Below are 16,750 nucleotides of genomic sequence, written 5' to 3' on the forward strand. Positions count from 1 at the left end.
TATATAAACAAATATATAAAAATATATAATATAATAAAAAAAGTAAGGAACTTACGTTTCCTCGGTCATCCTTGATTGTCCTCCTTCCACAGACCCTTAGCCACTAGTTTTCAGTCTGCAATCAAAGAAAAGAAATGTCGTTGAGACTCAAAAAAGTTTCAAATTTTGATAATCTCAGATGTTGCTTAGAATATACTTCTAAGCAGCTTATACAAGCGCACAGAATTTCGATCGACAGTGGCGAATTTTTGTCGAAGGCTGTTACCAAAATCCCTATTCGCTTTTGAGCAATTGCAGTTCATATCGAAAAATACCGATCCAATTTGAGCTCCTATTTTCATAGTGTAGGTTATCTGTCATGGTTGGACAAAAAGAGTTTCAATCATGACCATGCGCTAAGAGAAATAGAAGAGCAGCTTGGAGAATGACTTCTTATCTTCAGATCAGTAAATTTAAAGTTTGTCTCTTTTTTTTCAAAAAAAAAAAAAAAAAAAAAATTCATTCGAAAAAATTTTCTGAGTGTTGCGTAAATTTTACTTGAATTAAAATTCGTCAGCTAATTTTTTATCTAGGCACAAAATGAAAAATGAACGTCAATGCTCATGAAATTTGATGAGAATACATAATGTTTGTATAGAGCGCATGGTCGGCATTGGTCGGTGGGTAAAATAAAACAAAAATGTCTTCCTTTATTGCAGTTTTAATTTAATAAAATTTACATCCGATCCGACGCACAGATAATCGATCATATCCAATTTCTGATCAGCTCCCCAATTTTGATTTTGCAGGAGCAAAGTATGTTTACTGCCAACACGTAAAGAAGATTTGAAGTGCAAGTATACCATAAGTAACTTTTAGCATGTTCGCATTTCAATAAAAAATCACTGCCAACATTTTGAGACAGTACTTTTTAACCCGAATAATGAAGTATCGTTCACAAACAATTTTGAGTGATTAGTAGTTCCACTGATGAATTTAAATACAGTGAAAAAATTCGACCACTCATGAGTCATACATAGCCATGGAAAGGTTGAGTCACTCGAATACGACACCGCCATGTGCGCAGACGAAACGCATGCATCAACCTTGATAAATTTAGGTCAATAAGCGGTCCAGACACACCCCCTTGCATCTTAAAATCAGTAAATAGAGGTATCAAAAGTCAATTAGATCGTGATATCCGGAACTGATATGGTAAGATGCTACCAGTGGCGCGGCGTGAATTGCGATATATGGATTGTTATGCCATTTAAACCTATGGAAAAGGATCGATAAACAGGGTGTTCGCAGCGAACACCTTAATAATCGATTCTTTACCATAGGTTTAAATGGCACAACAATCGATACGTCGATGGATGCTACTGTTAAAAAGTTTTCCATACCAATGATGAACCGACTCTTCAAACAGAAACATAACCCACTTAGTAATGTTAGTATAAAAGAAACATTAACAAGTTTTACGTTTGATTAGGTTCATTGATAGCGTTAATTCGGTTGAAACCGGTTTCCGGTGGATGATGTCTAGAGGCGGTCAAGGCCCTACCAATAAAAGGAGAAGGCATGAGTGGAGAGCATCGGTATGTAAAAAAGTTGGCAGTAAAAGTGAAATAATAGAACAATGAGGTGACGCAACGGCCCAACGGGTAGGTTGTCAATGGCCGTGCGAACGGCAATTATTGAGGTTAAAGATACGAGACGCTCAGACTCGAAGTTCAAGATCGTTGAAGCCGTTAAAAAGGATGAAAATAGGATCGTTAATTGATTAATAAGATTCGACCACAAAGGCCGGGTGCCGGTAAGTGCCTTTTATTGCCCTAAAATCGATCAGAAAATTAGGATGCATACATCAATTTTCTGCTTGGCAAACTTACTTTTTAGCAGAGTCCGCGCTAAATAAGTTTACGCACATATACACTGCGTCAGGAGATCCCTCATCTTGCGTCTTGCATTTACTTTACATGTACGAGGTCTGTTAGATTAGAAACCGGATTTTGGTCATAACTAGCCCACAATGCGTCCAAATTAGGTTTTCTTGAGCTTTCCTGATAGCTGGAAATATACTTAAGAACGCTACGTTCACAGATTTTGTTTATTTTGATCAGTGTTTATTCTGTGTCATCTTGAATACGAGTAAGTCAGGTGCGTTTTGCGATTTTCATCATGCGATCACTGATATAGCAAAGATTCAACATTAAATTTTGTTTTAAACTCGGTATACCTTGTACCGAAACTTTTGGTATACGCTAAGTGAAGTTCACCCAAAGACATAAAGACGGAGGGCTAGAAGCAAAAAATGAAGCTTCTTTTCAACCACCTCTACTATTGGCTAGAGGATTGGCGGCGAAATCGGGACAAGTTTGAATTCAAATGTATGATCATTGTATGAGATGCCCCCACTATATTTCTGAAGGCTCTGTACATACAATTTTGATAGAATATGTAGACACGCATCGAGTTTCAGATACACTTTCCCCTTGATTGTTGTCCGTTGAACGTAAATCCAACCAAATGTCAATTTCCCTTTAGCTGCTTGAACGTTCTAACAGTGATCCTACATTTTTGGATAGGATAATTTTCGGTGACAATATTTCAGTGTACGGCTGCGATATAGAGACGAAATTCCAATCGTCCTTGTGGAAACATAAAAATCGCAAAACACCCTTGAGGTTGCCTTACTTCAAGCCACATACCAACGAAGCTAATTAGGATTCTTCAAACTTGTGAACGTAGCGTTCTTAAGTATATTTCCAGCTATCAGAAAAGCTCAAGAAAACGTAATTTGGACGCATTGTGGGCTAGTTATGACCAAAATCCGGTTTCTAATCTAACAGACCTCGTATGAGGTCGTACAAGATCAGTCTGGAGGTGCGCTCATTTACTTGGGGAGGACTCCATCAATGGGTACTTCCAGATTTTCGTATAGCTTTAAGGTTGCGGTGAACAGGCAAGGTGTCTTAAAGAATCCAAAAATTGAGTTTGTTTGTCTTTTTGCGCCCAAAAATGTCGGTTTTCCAAATTTCCAAATATAAAGATTAGGCAAAAAAAGTATGTAAATTTGTGCTGATCTGTAAACTGCAACAGGTGCATAAAAATATCATGTTTTTCATCTCCGTGCATCGAATAGACAGCAGTTTGCGATTTGCGACTAAGGTTGCGTTTTGGACACACAAGAAACACAACTTCAGGTTATAAATTGGCAGAAGAGGCCGGCACTTTACTTGAGAGCACTGTTTTCATTGGCTTTCTGGATAATTCGCTTACTGCTGTTTTGCCTGGAACTACGTCATTTTTTGTGCAATTATGGCTTTCTCATATGTCTCGTTTTCATAGAAATAAGATGAATTTTATGAATTGGGTTATGGATGAGATGAAGGAATGCCGACTCCCTGATGACCTGTGGGAGGACCGAGTTTTGTGGCGGTTAGGCGTTCCAGAACGCCGCAGAGCGCTGTGAGAGCGACTCTTATGTATGTATGGTTGGTTGGTAAATACATTTATTTGGTGCTTTAACATTGAAGCCATTAACACCGTAGATGAGGAGAGATCGTCAAAAAAACATAATTTAAATATTTAAGAAGTAGGAGTCACAAAAAGGGTAGTAGAAAATTAAAATTTAGGACAAGGAAAGAATGCATTAAATTTGGAGATGGACAAGGAAAGAATACATTAAATTTGGAGATTAATTCGTTTAAAAAAGGGAGGGATTTCATGAAAATACTTTGAAAGGATGGTATGGAGGTCAGAAAGTGGAGGGAAAATTTTGGATCTTAATTGTTGATATGTGGGGCAAGTTATTAAAACATGTTTAACTGAGAGAGGGACATTACAAGAGATGCAGGTCGGGGGTTGGACTTTCTTGATGATGTATTGGTGGGTGAAAGACGTGTGCCCAATGCACAGCCGGGTTAATTTTACTTGATCTGCTCGTGGTAGACCAGAAAGTTGAGGGAATACGGACATTGGAGGATTTCTGTGTTGGCAATACACTGTCCACTCTTGTTGCCAATTTTTGACGATTTCTTTTTTGATGTACTTGTTGAGGTCCTCGGCTATGACAGACTCGGCTATCTGTATGTATGTATGTATGTAGATGAATTTTGCTGTTTTAGCTATTTCGGTGATTTCATCTGAGTGAGATTAGACGAACTTTGAAGGAAACTCGAATTCGTAAATTTGACACCTACTGTTCTCTTCGCTATGACGGCAGTACGGTGGTTTTACCAACTCTTTGATACAAATATATCTACTCTGCGAATGCCCATATTGCATATGCGTAAAACTGAAGGCGCTTTGTTGAAAAGCGATTAGACGAATTTTGGAGGAAACTCGATTTCTTAAATTTGACAGTTACTGCTCTCTTCGCTATCACGGCAGAATGGATGTGCAAAAATCCGTGCCACATTTTGAGTGGTGGGTTGAAGAGCACTAATGCCTATGCGAGATACCACGCCACCTCACCTCCTCTATGTACGATCGCAGCTACGAGTGAAAGGCACTTGAAACGTCTTCTTATCAGGAGTCTCAAATTGCGAACGGGATTTGATCGAACTTGCTTGCAGAGCTCGAAATTATAGAATCGAGCGAACAATCACTACCAAATCTCCCCGCATTACCATAATTCCTCGCGAAAGCCAAAGAAAACTATAAAAATTGAACGCGAGGAAAGAAGGTCGAGTGTTCTGCTTGATGAGCAATTCGTATGGATACACAGACCTACATGCTACGAACGGAGATTAAGGACGCTTAGCTTTTTAAGCCATGGTTAAGTACCCAAGTTTGTTGTTAAATTGGCCGATCAGCTCAGAATATCAAATTAAACAAGCTTGTCGCTCAGGTATACTGTAACAAATGAATCAGTTGTTTTCAAAAGGGATCAAGTCCATTTTTGCATGAGCCTTAGGTTGCATAAAATAACATGCTTACTAGGGCTCATCGAGAGTGGACCTGTCCCTTTGAAAACGACTGATTCAAATATACTGTAGGGACATCAGAATAATACGCTTAAGGTGGTTCTGTAGCACTCCGTTCAAGACGGGAAAACCTCCTTTGCAAAGACCAGCGGACCGATTATTGAAATTTAAACCAGCCCGGTAAGACATCGAATTGCGATATATTGCATGGTTAAGATAGGGCTATGTCTTGTCGTGTCGGGCTGACATAGTTTCAATAATCGGGCCGCAGGCTTTGGTCCCTTGGAACAACTAAGTATTCGGTCCAGATAACCCAATTAACATTTTTCAGCGGATATTTTTTTAAATTTAGTTGCAATTTTTCACGATATTTTGGCAATAAAATCGCGAGAATCAACATCTAGCTGAACAATTATCAATATGATCTCTCTAAAATCGAGTTTAATAAAAAAATATGTCCGACATGTTTCAAATGCACATTTTACAACAGAATAGGGCTGATGTAACCACATGGGTGTCTAAATTAGCAGTTTTTTATGGTGTAATCTACATTGCAACATGTCGCACCTTTGTTAACCACAAAATTTTTAAATCAGCAAGTTCATTTTTGGCGCGTATACGTAGTATACCGCCTTTGCGATCGTTTCGACCCCCCCCCCCCCCCCTCGATACAATAACCGAGTCCCCTAGTTCCTTACCGAAAAGTGACTACCGCGAACTTCTGAGATTTTCCAAAGCGTGTAAAAAGTTTACTAATCCGTCAATAATAATGATTAAAATTTGTTTCTCATTCTGGGGCTCGCTAGTTTATGTGTAATGAATACCAAGAGTCTACGTTTCTTGGTTTTTTTTAAAAAAACCTTAGAATGGGGCGCGCTGATTTAAAATATGCATATATAAGCGGAAGCAAGCGAACTGATTCGAGGATGGCTGACCAGTTCGGCACTCCTTGAATGAGAATTTCACTCACTCCGTTTTGTTCACAACGTTGCTTTGACATATCTCCACAACACTGTTATCCTTTTCAAAAGTTGGTACTCCTTGCTCTGATAGCCGGGGCCACCAGGATAGTGGTAAGTGCAATCTGTGATGAGCCTCGAGACTCATTAGACCATTTGCTAAACGTGGCTCATACAGGAGTCCACTAAGCCCTCTCGTCCCCACGCTCCTGATCACTGCGTCGGCGTCACGAAGAACAATGGGCCTTGGGTCCCAACGCGGCCGATACCCGTACCCCAATTACTCACGCTTCATTAACCATTTCACCGTCACGCTAGGATTCATCCAATTTTCAAAAAAAATTGTTTCGCATGTATTTAGCAATTTTTTCCTTACTCTCCGTTAAAACACAAATAAAAAGAGACCTCATTCATAAAAATCGGCCGAATAGAAGAGAAGTTACAGTAATCGAAATCCGAAGAAATCAACAAAACCTCGACTCCTCGATACGAAAAATAAAATGAAGGGGAAAAAAAGAAAGTATAAATTACAATTAAATATAATTGACCTCAAAATTTGACAAACAATTCATTTATATACCTAACGCTGAAAAAACTGGGAGAAATTACAAAAAATTTGCCTCTTGCAAGGGGCTTCTTTGTAAGAATTTTGACCTGAAGACAACGGTCGAATAACAGCAGTACTCCATACAATACACGGTGTGCCTGAACGAGTTAAACATTTTTCATACGTCCAAATCGAAAAATCTTTATATTTTTAACTACAATGTTTCTTGAATCGTTTAAGCAAAAAAAAAAAAAAAAAAAAATTCCGTCGAGATTCTGGAACGCAAAGGCGCTTTAAAAGTATTCTGGGGCTATAATAGCTAAATCACCGGTAGTAAATTCGTTATATTATTAAAAAGAAATTGACTCCATAGTTTAATTCCTTAGTTTCTTGAATACGATTATTTTAAGCACTTAAACATTTATACCACCAATTTTAGCCATGGGGTGATTTCCTGAGAGCCGATAATATCACGAATTTCTCATAGAACCCCTCAACAGTGGCTTGCTTTTTTGGCAGCCGATTCGGCCATCGAACCGGAGTTTAAATGGAAGCTGATAATAACCCAAAGCTCTGAGAAAAATTTTGAGATGAGTATAAGAACGGTTTGTTGTAAGTAGCGAGGAGAGGCGGGCAAAGCGGCTAAAATCCTATCTAATTTTTACAGTTTTTCTGTTGAATTAATGTTGCCGCGGGCTTCTGACTGTCCACACATAGTTCTGTTCAGCATATCGATACATAAGTATTTACATTTTACATACGTAGAATCTAATTTTCACGTCGGGGAGTTGACATATTTTGATTTTTTCGATTTTATACGGAAAATTGATGGTTTTTCGGGATTGAAATTATTATTGTTTCATGAAAAATAAATGCACCCAAAATGACTATAGCATATTGATTCTTACACATTTGCACTCACAAAATTGGTTGGTAAATTCAACGAGTGGGTGCATCGACCTGGTATATCAAGTTTCTGCAATTTTTTACGGCAAATCAGTAGATTTTCGGGATGTAGATTGCTTACTTTCAATTCATGAATGAATAAAGCAACGACATGGTTGAACTTCTTTGCATGGAAAGACGTTTAAAATAACAAAATCAAGACGTATTTAATGCAATTGCATTTATATCGAGTCAATTTCTTTTCAATAATATAACGGGATTTTTACTACCGGTGATTTGGGTATTTTAGCCCCAAATTACCTTTAAATCGACTTTATCTTCTAGGAGTTCGACAGAATTTTTCCTTTCTTCGCTTAAATTATTCCGTAGCACTTTTCTTCAAGAATCTGATAAGATTTTGCTTGAGGCAGATCAAAAAACTTAAATTCGATCGAATAGCTTTCTACTTTCACAATACACGGTCTCGTCAAGGTGCGTCTTTGACCTCGCAGTGTTGGATCGTGAATTCTCTTTTTATGCTGTTTGCCTATTTTGAAATCTCTGTAAATGAAAACTAAAGGGGTTGATATGTGCGAGTTAATGACGCGCCTTATCAACACATTGTGTTGGAGTTCACTGCTTGTTTCCATGTCCCTTAGTTTTTCAACAAAAAGAGGATGAAAAATTCCTTAAAGTGCCCACTCCAATTTTTTTAACCAACTCCTAACTATAGTGTTTCATTGCCTCAGTGTGGCTTCCCAAGGGTGCATAATACCAAACGGCAGTTAGGTCGTGCAGCAGCCAGAGAAGGGTGACCTGCTTTACTGCTAAGGGAAAACGCCGTATGAACCTTCAGGCGTTGCCATATTCACTTCAATACAAACCCAATTTACTAGGAAAAGTTGTGAATATTTTTCTTCGATTTTTTCAGACAATGTTGTCGGCAATTTTGTCTAAAACGTCTGAAAATTTCCAAGAAAAATATGCATAATTTTCTTCAAAAATACACGTTTTATCAGGAGCAATTTGGCAACTCTCGAATGTTCATACGGCCTTCTTCCTTAGCACGACAGTTTAGGACTGTGACGTAGAATAGTGACTCTCAACCTGTGGGTCGTGGAACCCCCGGGGTGCTGCAGAGGGCATGTAGGGGGGCCTCAAGGCGGAAGTAGAAAAGGTTGCCAAAATTAAAAAAAATAATGTTTAATACGTGAGCGAGGGAACATGACAACCTGAAAAGATAGATGCATCCTTATTGCGATGTACTTTCGGCAATGATATTATATACTTCGGGAGTAAAAAAAAATGAATGAATACCAATGAAAACAAATAATTTTTAAGAGGGTGCCGAGAGCCCTTCCTGTAAGACTTTGGGCCCCGCATGCTGAAAAGGTTGAGAACCGTTTCGGTAAGATCTCTAAACCTCTAGAGATTTTAAAAGTTCTAATAGAAAACACTGTTATCGATTTTCCCTCAGGTCTAAATTTGCCATTAGACTACATAAGCTACAGCCTAGGGGGCGCACAATTTTGGAGAATTCTAAAACGCTTTTACCATGTTGCTATTCTTTTCTCACGTCTTAGTTTTCAAAACCGGTATTTTTCTAAAATCAAACTGCTCGCAACTGGACACATCAAAATCGTGTTCCTTAAAAGTGAATTTGAACAATTTTCCTAACACCAAACATCCCCTTTTCGACCGAGGGTGGTTTTATCCCAAACTTCCCCTCCCTCACGATAGCATCCAATTTTTGAGACGCTAAATAAATTTTAGACCAGGGGGGCTAAAAATGTGAATCCAGCCCTGAATTCCTTTCAGTATCTCGTCGCCTTCCTTCTAAAGTATCGCAAGCGCCATGCAACTTTTCAAAATTTCCGCCATTTTACTTTTTTACAGAGAACTTGTTTAACGAAGCTGTCCGAAAATTTCATTGAATTTTCTTTTCGCTGCCGATGAAACTCGGCAAAATTTTCAAACAGATTCAACCAAAAATTTCTCTGAAAAAATACAATGGCGGCGGAAATTTTGAAACTTCGCATGGCACTTGTGATAATTTCATAAAATTTCACCGAATTTTCTTTGCGCTGCCAATGAAACTCGGTGAAATTTTCAAACAGATTCAACCAACAATTTACCTTTAAAAAAATAAAATGGCGGCGGAAATTTTGAAACGTCGCATGGCGCTTGCGATAGCATCATAAAATTTCGTTGAATTTTCTTTGCGCTGCCAATGAAACTCGGTGAAATTTTCAAACAGATTCAACCAACAATTTCTCTGAAAAAAACAAAATGGCGGCGGAAACTTTGAAACGTCACATGGCGCTTGCGATACTTCGGCCGGAAGGTGACGATCTACTGATTTCGAATTGGTTCCGATGGCAATTTATGATGACAACATGGCAACGCGTTGAGGTCAATAGCAGTTAACAAGACTCTTGTTAGTGAAACAGGAGGTCTCCATCAACCGAGGAGCTCTTCACGCATTTACCCAGGCTTTGTTTTGACATCTACACGCCTCGTTCAGTGAACACCGACACTAATCCTAGCAGTGTCTGTGCAAAGATACCCTAGCATGCTTCGTCCTAACGAGGAAAGAATCGAGGCAGAGGCGGATCAGCAGATCGGCAACGCTGCTTTCATCTCAATTTAAACCTGTGTTGAATAATCGATCCGCCCCTTCGAGAATCGATTTACTTCCATAGGTTCAAATGGGGAGAAAACGATGTTGCCAACTAATTGGATCCACCCATTGTAAAATGCAGCCCAATTTAATTTCTTTTTGATAGAATGTCCATGAATTCTTTGATGAAGAGTGCATTTTTAACAGTGTAAAATTGGAAGGGGATTGATAAATTTTTATGATACAAACACGGAAAATAAACATCTTTTATTTCAAAATTCATTGATTTTCGTACAATTTGACTATCAAAGTCTTTTCAAATTGCTGTATTGGCTGTACGCCAATTCAATTCAGTTTTATTCTTTCATCCCCCAAATTTTATCTAAGAAAAATGACGGATACTTTAAACATAACCATGCTGCATCACTACTGTACTACTAATGATATTATTCCAAGGTTGCAAAAAGGACTCAAAAAATTTGATTGTTTACAAGAAAAAGTCTGAGTGATAACTGTTAAAAAAACTGGCTTTTGCTCGTCGTCAGAGGAGCCAGTTAAATATTTAAATACAGCTACCTAGTAGTTTTATAGCTAAAATATAATTTAGCATGGAAATTTTGCAACATCAAGATGTGGTATTACGACAATATCACCATTACACGACTTAGCAAACGCACAAACACTCTTACACCGCATATAAACACAGCGCGACGTGAGTTAAGACCGGGATACAACTATTCGTACTCGAAGGATGTCCTCATTGCATATCCAATGGGTTGAAGGCGTTTTAATTTTTTCTTGCTCACACTCCTCGCAGCAATTGATGCGGCGCGGCGCGTCGCGTTGTATGGTTGTACCATTCAAAGTCGCAAAAGGAGTAGCGATCAGCTATGAGTGAGTTGTTCTATTTAAAAAATCTTGTTTCGTAACCCGGCAAAGGGAAAAAAATTAAAAATCTTTGTTCATCAATAGAATAACAGTAAGAGAGTGCGCGCTAATTGCGTACATACGTTACTTCTATTGTTAGCAACGTTGTTTTTGTGCAATTTTAACAAAACCTCTGATCAGTTTGGCTTTGTCTCCGTGTGCTTAAGATTACCGTGCTAAGATAGGACACCGTGCAACTCTCCTGACGTTGCCAAATTTTTGTTGATAAAACATACATTTCCTGGCAATTTATGAAAATTATTAGTTCAATTTTTTGGAGAATTTTATTTGCGATTAGATCTCAATTATTTTAACGTTTTGAAGAATATATTAGGCAAACATAGATTTGACCAGATTGGTGAAAACCTTGCCTTCCAAGAGAAAACTTTGCAAGAGGGCCAAATTTAGGGAAAAATTTCGAAATCGGCGATTTCGAGTTTTCGACGGGTAACATTCTCTAGAAGCCTTTGGAATGAGTTACGCGTGGTTTTAGTCTATGTGCATGTCGGAACGACATTTGGCCTAAATTTTAACTAAAACTTAAGAACTTATGTCTTGTAACTTCAAAATATCATACCACCCTCAATTTTTGAGCTTCCAGAAGCAAACTTTCGCCAATATGTATGGTACCAATAACGCAATTTTTTAAGAAAAGGTCCTTTTACACAGACCCTATCATAAATGGACTAAATTTTGCAATTTGGAACTACAATTTCCGGCTCATCCAAGTAAACACCTATTTGCTAAGAGGTATGTGTCGTGCTATCTGCACGGCACATACGTTGTTTTACATTGGACCAGAAACAGTAGTTCCAAATTGCAAAGTTTAGTATCAGTATTAAAACATTAAAAATAAATTAAATTAAAAATATTAAAATTAACATTAAATATTAAAATATCAACGGTGTAAGTCGGCAACACATATAACTCGTTTGCGGTGCCTGAAAATCTCCGCCTCTATGTTATTTTTTTAAAGGAGAACAAATTGACATCATTCCTTGAAGTTTTTGCAGAATTTTCTTCGCACGGAGAGGAAAAATCACGGCAGATCTAAAGAATTGCCGTTGAGTAGTTTTCCGTTTGAAAAAGAAAGAACGACAGGAAGTTTGCGACGTCGTAAACCGAGTTATGTGATTGCCGACTTACACCGTCGATATTCTCATCTGATTCTTTTTTTTTTCTTTCTTTTTTTTTCATCAATCCATTTAGAGTGTGCAAACATTTCAAAATCATGAGTTGAAAAACGCGGCTTCTGCGAGTTTAAATTTTAGAGCCAAACAGAGCGGAGCGGCGTGCTGCCTACGCGAGAGGCTCACTGGCGCCTACAAACCTAAGTGGATACTTCACGCATTGCGCAATGTTTGAAGTATCCACTTAGGTTTGAAGGCGCCAATGCGCGTTTCGCGCTGGACGCCCGCTCGCCGTGCCGCGGCGCGGCACCTCAAGCAACTATTTCACAACAGAGGTGTTGCACAATATCACAAGAAATTGAAGGAGCTCCTACATATGAAGAATGACGGACATCCTTTAAAATTTGTTGCAGAATTTTCTTCGCACAGAGAAGAAAAATCACGGCAATTTTAAAGAATTGCCGTTGAGTAGTTTGCCGTTTAAAAAATAAAGTATGACAGGAAGTCTGCGACGTCGCAAACCGAGTTATGTAATTGCCGACTTACACCGTCGATATGTGTCATTATATGTAAATATTTCCGATCGAGAAAAATGTGGCAACATTTGAATTTTTATGCAGCGTTTTTCCTTCTCGTAAACCGATTTCAAAAAAAAAAACTTGGCATCACTGCGTTCCGGAAATAGTTCCAAATTGCAAAATGTAGTTCAAAAATTTCATCGAGAAAAATGTGGCAACATTCCGATTTTTATGCAGCGTTTTTCCTTCTCATAAGCGGGTTTCGAGAGAAACTTGGCATCGCTGCGTATCGTGAAGCGCATTAAAATTGCGGCCGGACAGTTAATTGCGCGGGAGTCTAATAAACGGAGTTGCACATCAATTTGTGGCGGAGGATGTCACGAGGCATCGCTCATTGATATCACCCTCCTCACCCCTCGACCCCACCCCGCACCCCGCTTTTATGGGAGAGGAGACCTAAGATATTCGGCATTCCGGTGTAGTGATGACTCGAGCGGAAGATGCACTTCCGGCCGGAGCACCCCGCCACGAGGGCTCACTATTTTCGCCAGTTCGCATTTCATCTCGGATTTGGGCCATCTTGTATAAAAAATAAGCCATTGTGATTTGAAAGCATAGAGCACATAGAGTCGTAATGTAAATGGAAGAGCTGGCGCCATGTTCTGCTCGACGAATTCCGAGCCCGGTGTGCGCCGAGTTCGGGTCGCTTTTTCGATACATTTTCGATCCAAAATGGCGGTGTGGAATACGTGGTAATTCCTATCTCCTTTGTTGTTGTTGTTGTTTTCATCGGATGGCCGGGTACCCGTGTATAGCAAACAATCGATTATGTATCGAAAAAGTGACCCGGCGTCACACAGGAGTCTCGGAATTCGGGACATGGACAATGCTTAAAAGTGGCACCAGCTCTCCCACTTACATTACGACTCTATGTATACTCTATGTTTAAAAGGGGTACCTCTTTTTTAAAAGTAACCATGTGAAACAAGATAAAGTGAGGGTCGTATTCATAGCCGTTCCTTAGGGTGATACCTCAAGCTCAAGTGTGGTGGTCGAACTGGTTTGCGATATATCGAACCAATTAGGTCAAAAGCCTCGGCATATTTTGAATTGTTGGCCAAGAAAATACGATAGCCCCTGCAAATGGGCCCAAAGAATCATTCTAAAAAAAATTGCAGAAAGTAGGAATTTAACGCATAATTCTGTTTGGGAAAAAACCTCCCATTCGATACGGAAATCGATAACTATATCGAATGCGAGGTTTTTTTCCAAACGAGATTTTGCTTCCGTTTTCCTACACTTAACCAATTTATTGTATTCGAATGATTCTTTAGGCTAATGCGCACGGGCTATCGTCCGTTTTTGGCTATATAACAAATTAAAATCTGCCAAGATTTTTGACCTATAGTCGATGCGATGTATCGCATGCCAGTTTGACCACGTCACTTGAGCTTTGAAAATTACTTTTTTGCACGATTTCAGCGATTTATCGCAAATAGTGTTTGCTCAATCTCATCGTTATGACAATGCCCTTGGTTCCTTTTTGCAAAATGCGATCCAAATACTGAAATCCCTCTGAAGGACCCGTTCCCAAAGTTGAATCGGTTTCCGTCACACGGGTGTCACAAAATCATGAGCCATGACTTTGGATGATGACGAAGGACGCTGGGGGTCATTAGAGTACCTGTATAGGGAGAGTATGGACAGATCGGTTCATGGAGGGCTTAGGGCCCAAAAGTGCAGCCACCCTTCTGAGCAACTTCTAACACACAAAATTTGACTGCCAGCCTACAGATTTCAATTCTAACCAAGATGGCTAAGAATGTACATAAATGAGCGTTCTTTCGCAAAAATAAGTAAATTTATGCAAAGTAAGTCAAATACATGCTTTCTAAACGACGGCTCGTAACAATTGTATTTGTAAATCGCTCTGGACATTCGAAATTCATAGGTTGGCTGCCCTTTTGGGCCCTACCTTTATTCGCGGAGGCATCGGTGAAGGCCTGATGGACTTTCGGAGTTTCAGATCTGTCCATACTCTCCCTATACAGGTACTCTTAGGGTCATGGGTTTCGGGACTTGCCCGTTGCGTTGTAGCAAAAGTGAGCTGAGACACAAGGGAAGGCTGGGGGCCGCGTGGACGGATGACGGTCAAATTTGGGCATGGGCATGGACTCCGAGTTGGCGGGTTGGGGAGCACCCACTCCCGTGACGCCCGCGCGAGCCGGTGGCCGTGGACGCCCGTGACGCCCGTCCTTCCGTTGCGGATATGCAAATGAGCCGCAACTCAGCCATCCTGCCTGTCGCCGCCGCCCGGGGGATCATGCCCAGCCGCTCCGTGTTGAGCCAGTCCCTAGCTCCAACCTAGTCGAGCTGTATCAATTGGACCCTCCTATTGGACTATATCCCCCGAACAGAACTATGTGCATTATGACGTGAGCCCTGTTAAGCATAGATTCTTATGGATCTCAGGGCTCATGCCGAAGTGTACTTAGTTCAGATTGGCAGAAATACGTCCTATTCATGTCGAACCAGTCCACACTCTCCAACCGCGCTTTGTAGGGACAGTATGCTCGTGACCAGAGACAAAGAGAGAACATCCATTGGGATCTTGGCAATGGTGGAGGCTTTTACTTTCGGGACTACAATATTCAACTGGATTACATTTTGCAATAAGGAACCACTATCTCTGGCTCCTCCATAAAAGCACCTTTCTGCTTAGGGAAACCAATGTCACATATGTTGTTTCTAAAATGAGCCAGAAAAAGTGGTTCCTTATTGCAAAATGTGGTCCAACTGTTGAGCCACCTAGAGTACCTACATGGGGAGCTGCAGTGGCTTGACGTGCTTTACGATGTATCGATTGATCGGTCACTTAAACCGAAATAAGGTGTTCGCAACGTGCACTTCAACAGGGTGTCTAGTTTTTTTTCGTTATGGGAAATCCTGATGAGATCTTGATTTTTCTGATTTTAGACAGCAGAATCCTGATTTCCTAATTTTTCTAAATCCTGATTTCATAATTTTTCTGAATCCTGATCTCATAATTTTTCTAAATCCTGATTAAATTCTGATTTTTTGCGGGGCCGAATGTGACTTCACAAAAATAGCTCGATTAAAAAATCCGATCGGACGGCCGACTTTTCGCAAATACTGATTTTACGACCGATTTTTCCTCAAATCCTGATGAAATCGGGATTCAATCCTGATTGACCTCAAATCCTGATTAAATCGGGAAAATCGGGAAAATCTTGATGCTAGATACCCTGTTTAATGACCGATTCTTTACCGCAGCTTCAAATGGAGAAGTGTCGATAGTCGATCATTCTGGACACATTTTGGACACATTTTGGACACACAACAAACATATTTTCAGGTCAGAAAGTGGCAGGAAATGGCGGCATTCTACTAAAATGCACTGTTTTCATTGGCTCCCTTGAGAAATAATGTCACTTACTGCTGTCTTACTTGAAACCACGTCATTTTTTGCCCACTTGCGGCTTTCTCAAATGTCTCGTTTTCATAAAAATGACATGGATTTTGCTATTTTAGCTAATTTCAGCGATTTCGTCTGTAAGATATTAGACGAATTTTGAAGAAAACTGAATTTCGTAAATTTGACACCTACTGCTCTCTTCGATATCACGGCAATTCGGTGGTTTTACCAACTCTTTGATGCAATTATATCTACTCTAGGGATGTCCATATTGCATACGCGTAAAACTGAAGGCGCTTTGATGAAAAGAGATTAGACGAATTTTGGAGGAAACTCGATTTCGGAAATTTGACACCTACTGTTCTCTTCGCTGTTACAGCAGTATAGGTACTCACTGTACTAAAGATGGATGTTAAATAAAGTGTTGAGTATCTCGTTTGCCAAAAAAACCGAAGTTTGGTACAAATTTTTTTGTTTTTTAACGTCACGCGAAGCTCGTCATTCTCCTAGTAGGTACGTATATGAGATGATTTTTGCCCCCAAATAATTGCCCATAAGGAGGGGGTGAATCGCTGAATGTAAAAGTATCCACCTGTCGCTGAGAAGCTACTGGAGGGTCTCTATATGTCTCTGGTGGTGACGGCTCGTGAATCTTTTATGACCCAACAATGACGGCTCTTTCTTTTAGGTTTTGGTGATGAAAGGGGGGGGGGGTATCGTAAAAAAAACCAAACTTTGTCGACAAGAAATAACGCTTTAAGTCGAGATAATATCTCAAGAATTTTTTTTTCAGTGCTTCGATTTCCCTCGAGAAGAAT

The 16,750-nt window shown here is 39.7% G+C and overlaps 1 protein-coding gene across 1 annotated transcript in view; it reads right to left on the bottom strand.

Moving 5' to 3' along the window:
- Eaat1 (Excitatory amino acid transporter 1) overlaps positions 1-16,750 on the bottom strand; it is a 149,336-nt gene that overhangs the window by 112,776 nt on the left and 19,810 nt on the right. Inside the window, exon 2 of the mRNA XM_019051271.2 lies at positions 56-115. Within this exon, the coding sequence (XP_018906816.2) occupies positions 56-69 (14 nt within the window). The 5' untranslated portion in view covers positions 70-115. The remainder of the gene's footprint in view (positions 1-55; positions 116-16,750) is intronic.

The sequence above is a fragment of the Bemisia tabaci genome, chromosome 9 (assembly GCF_918797505.1).
Source record: "Bemisia tabaci chromosome 9, PGI_BMITA_v3".
NCBI classification, from domain to species: Eukaryota; Metazoa; Arthropoda; class Insecta; order Hemiptera; family Aleyrodidae; genus Bemisia; species Bemisia tabaci.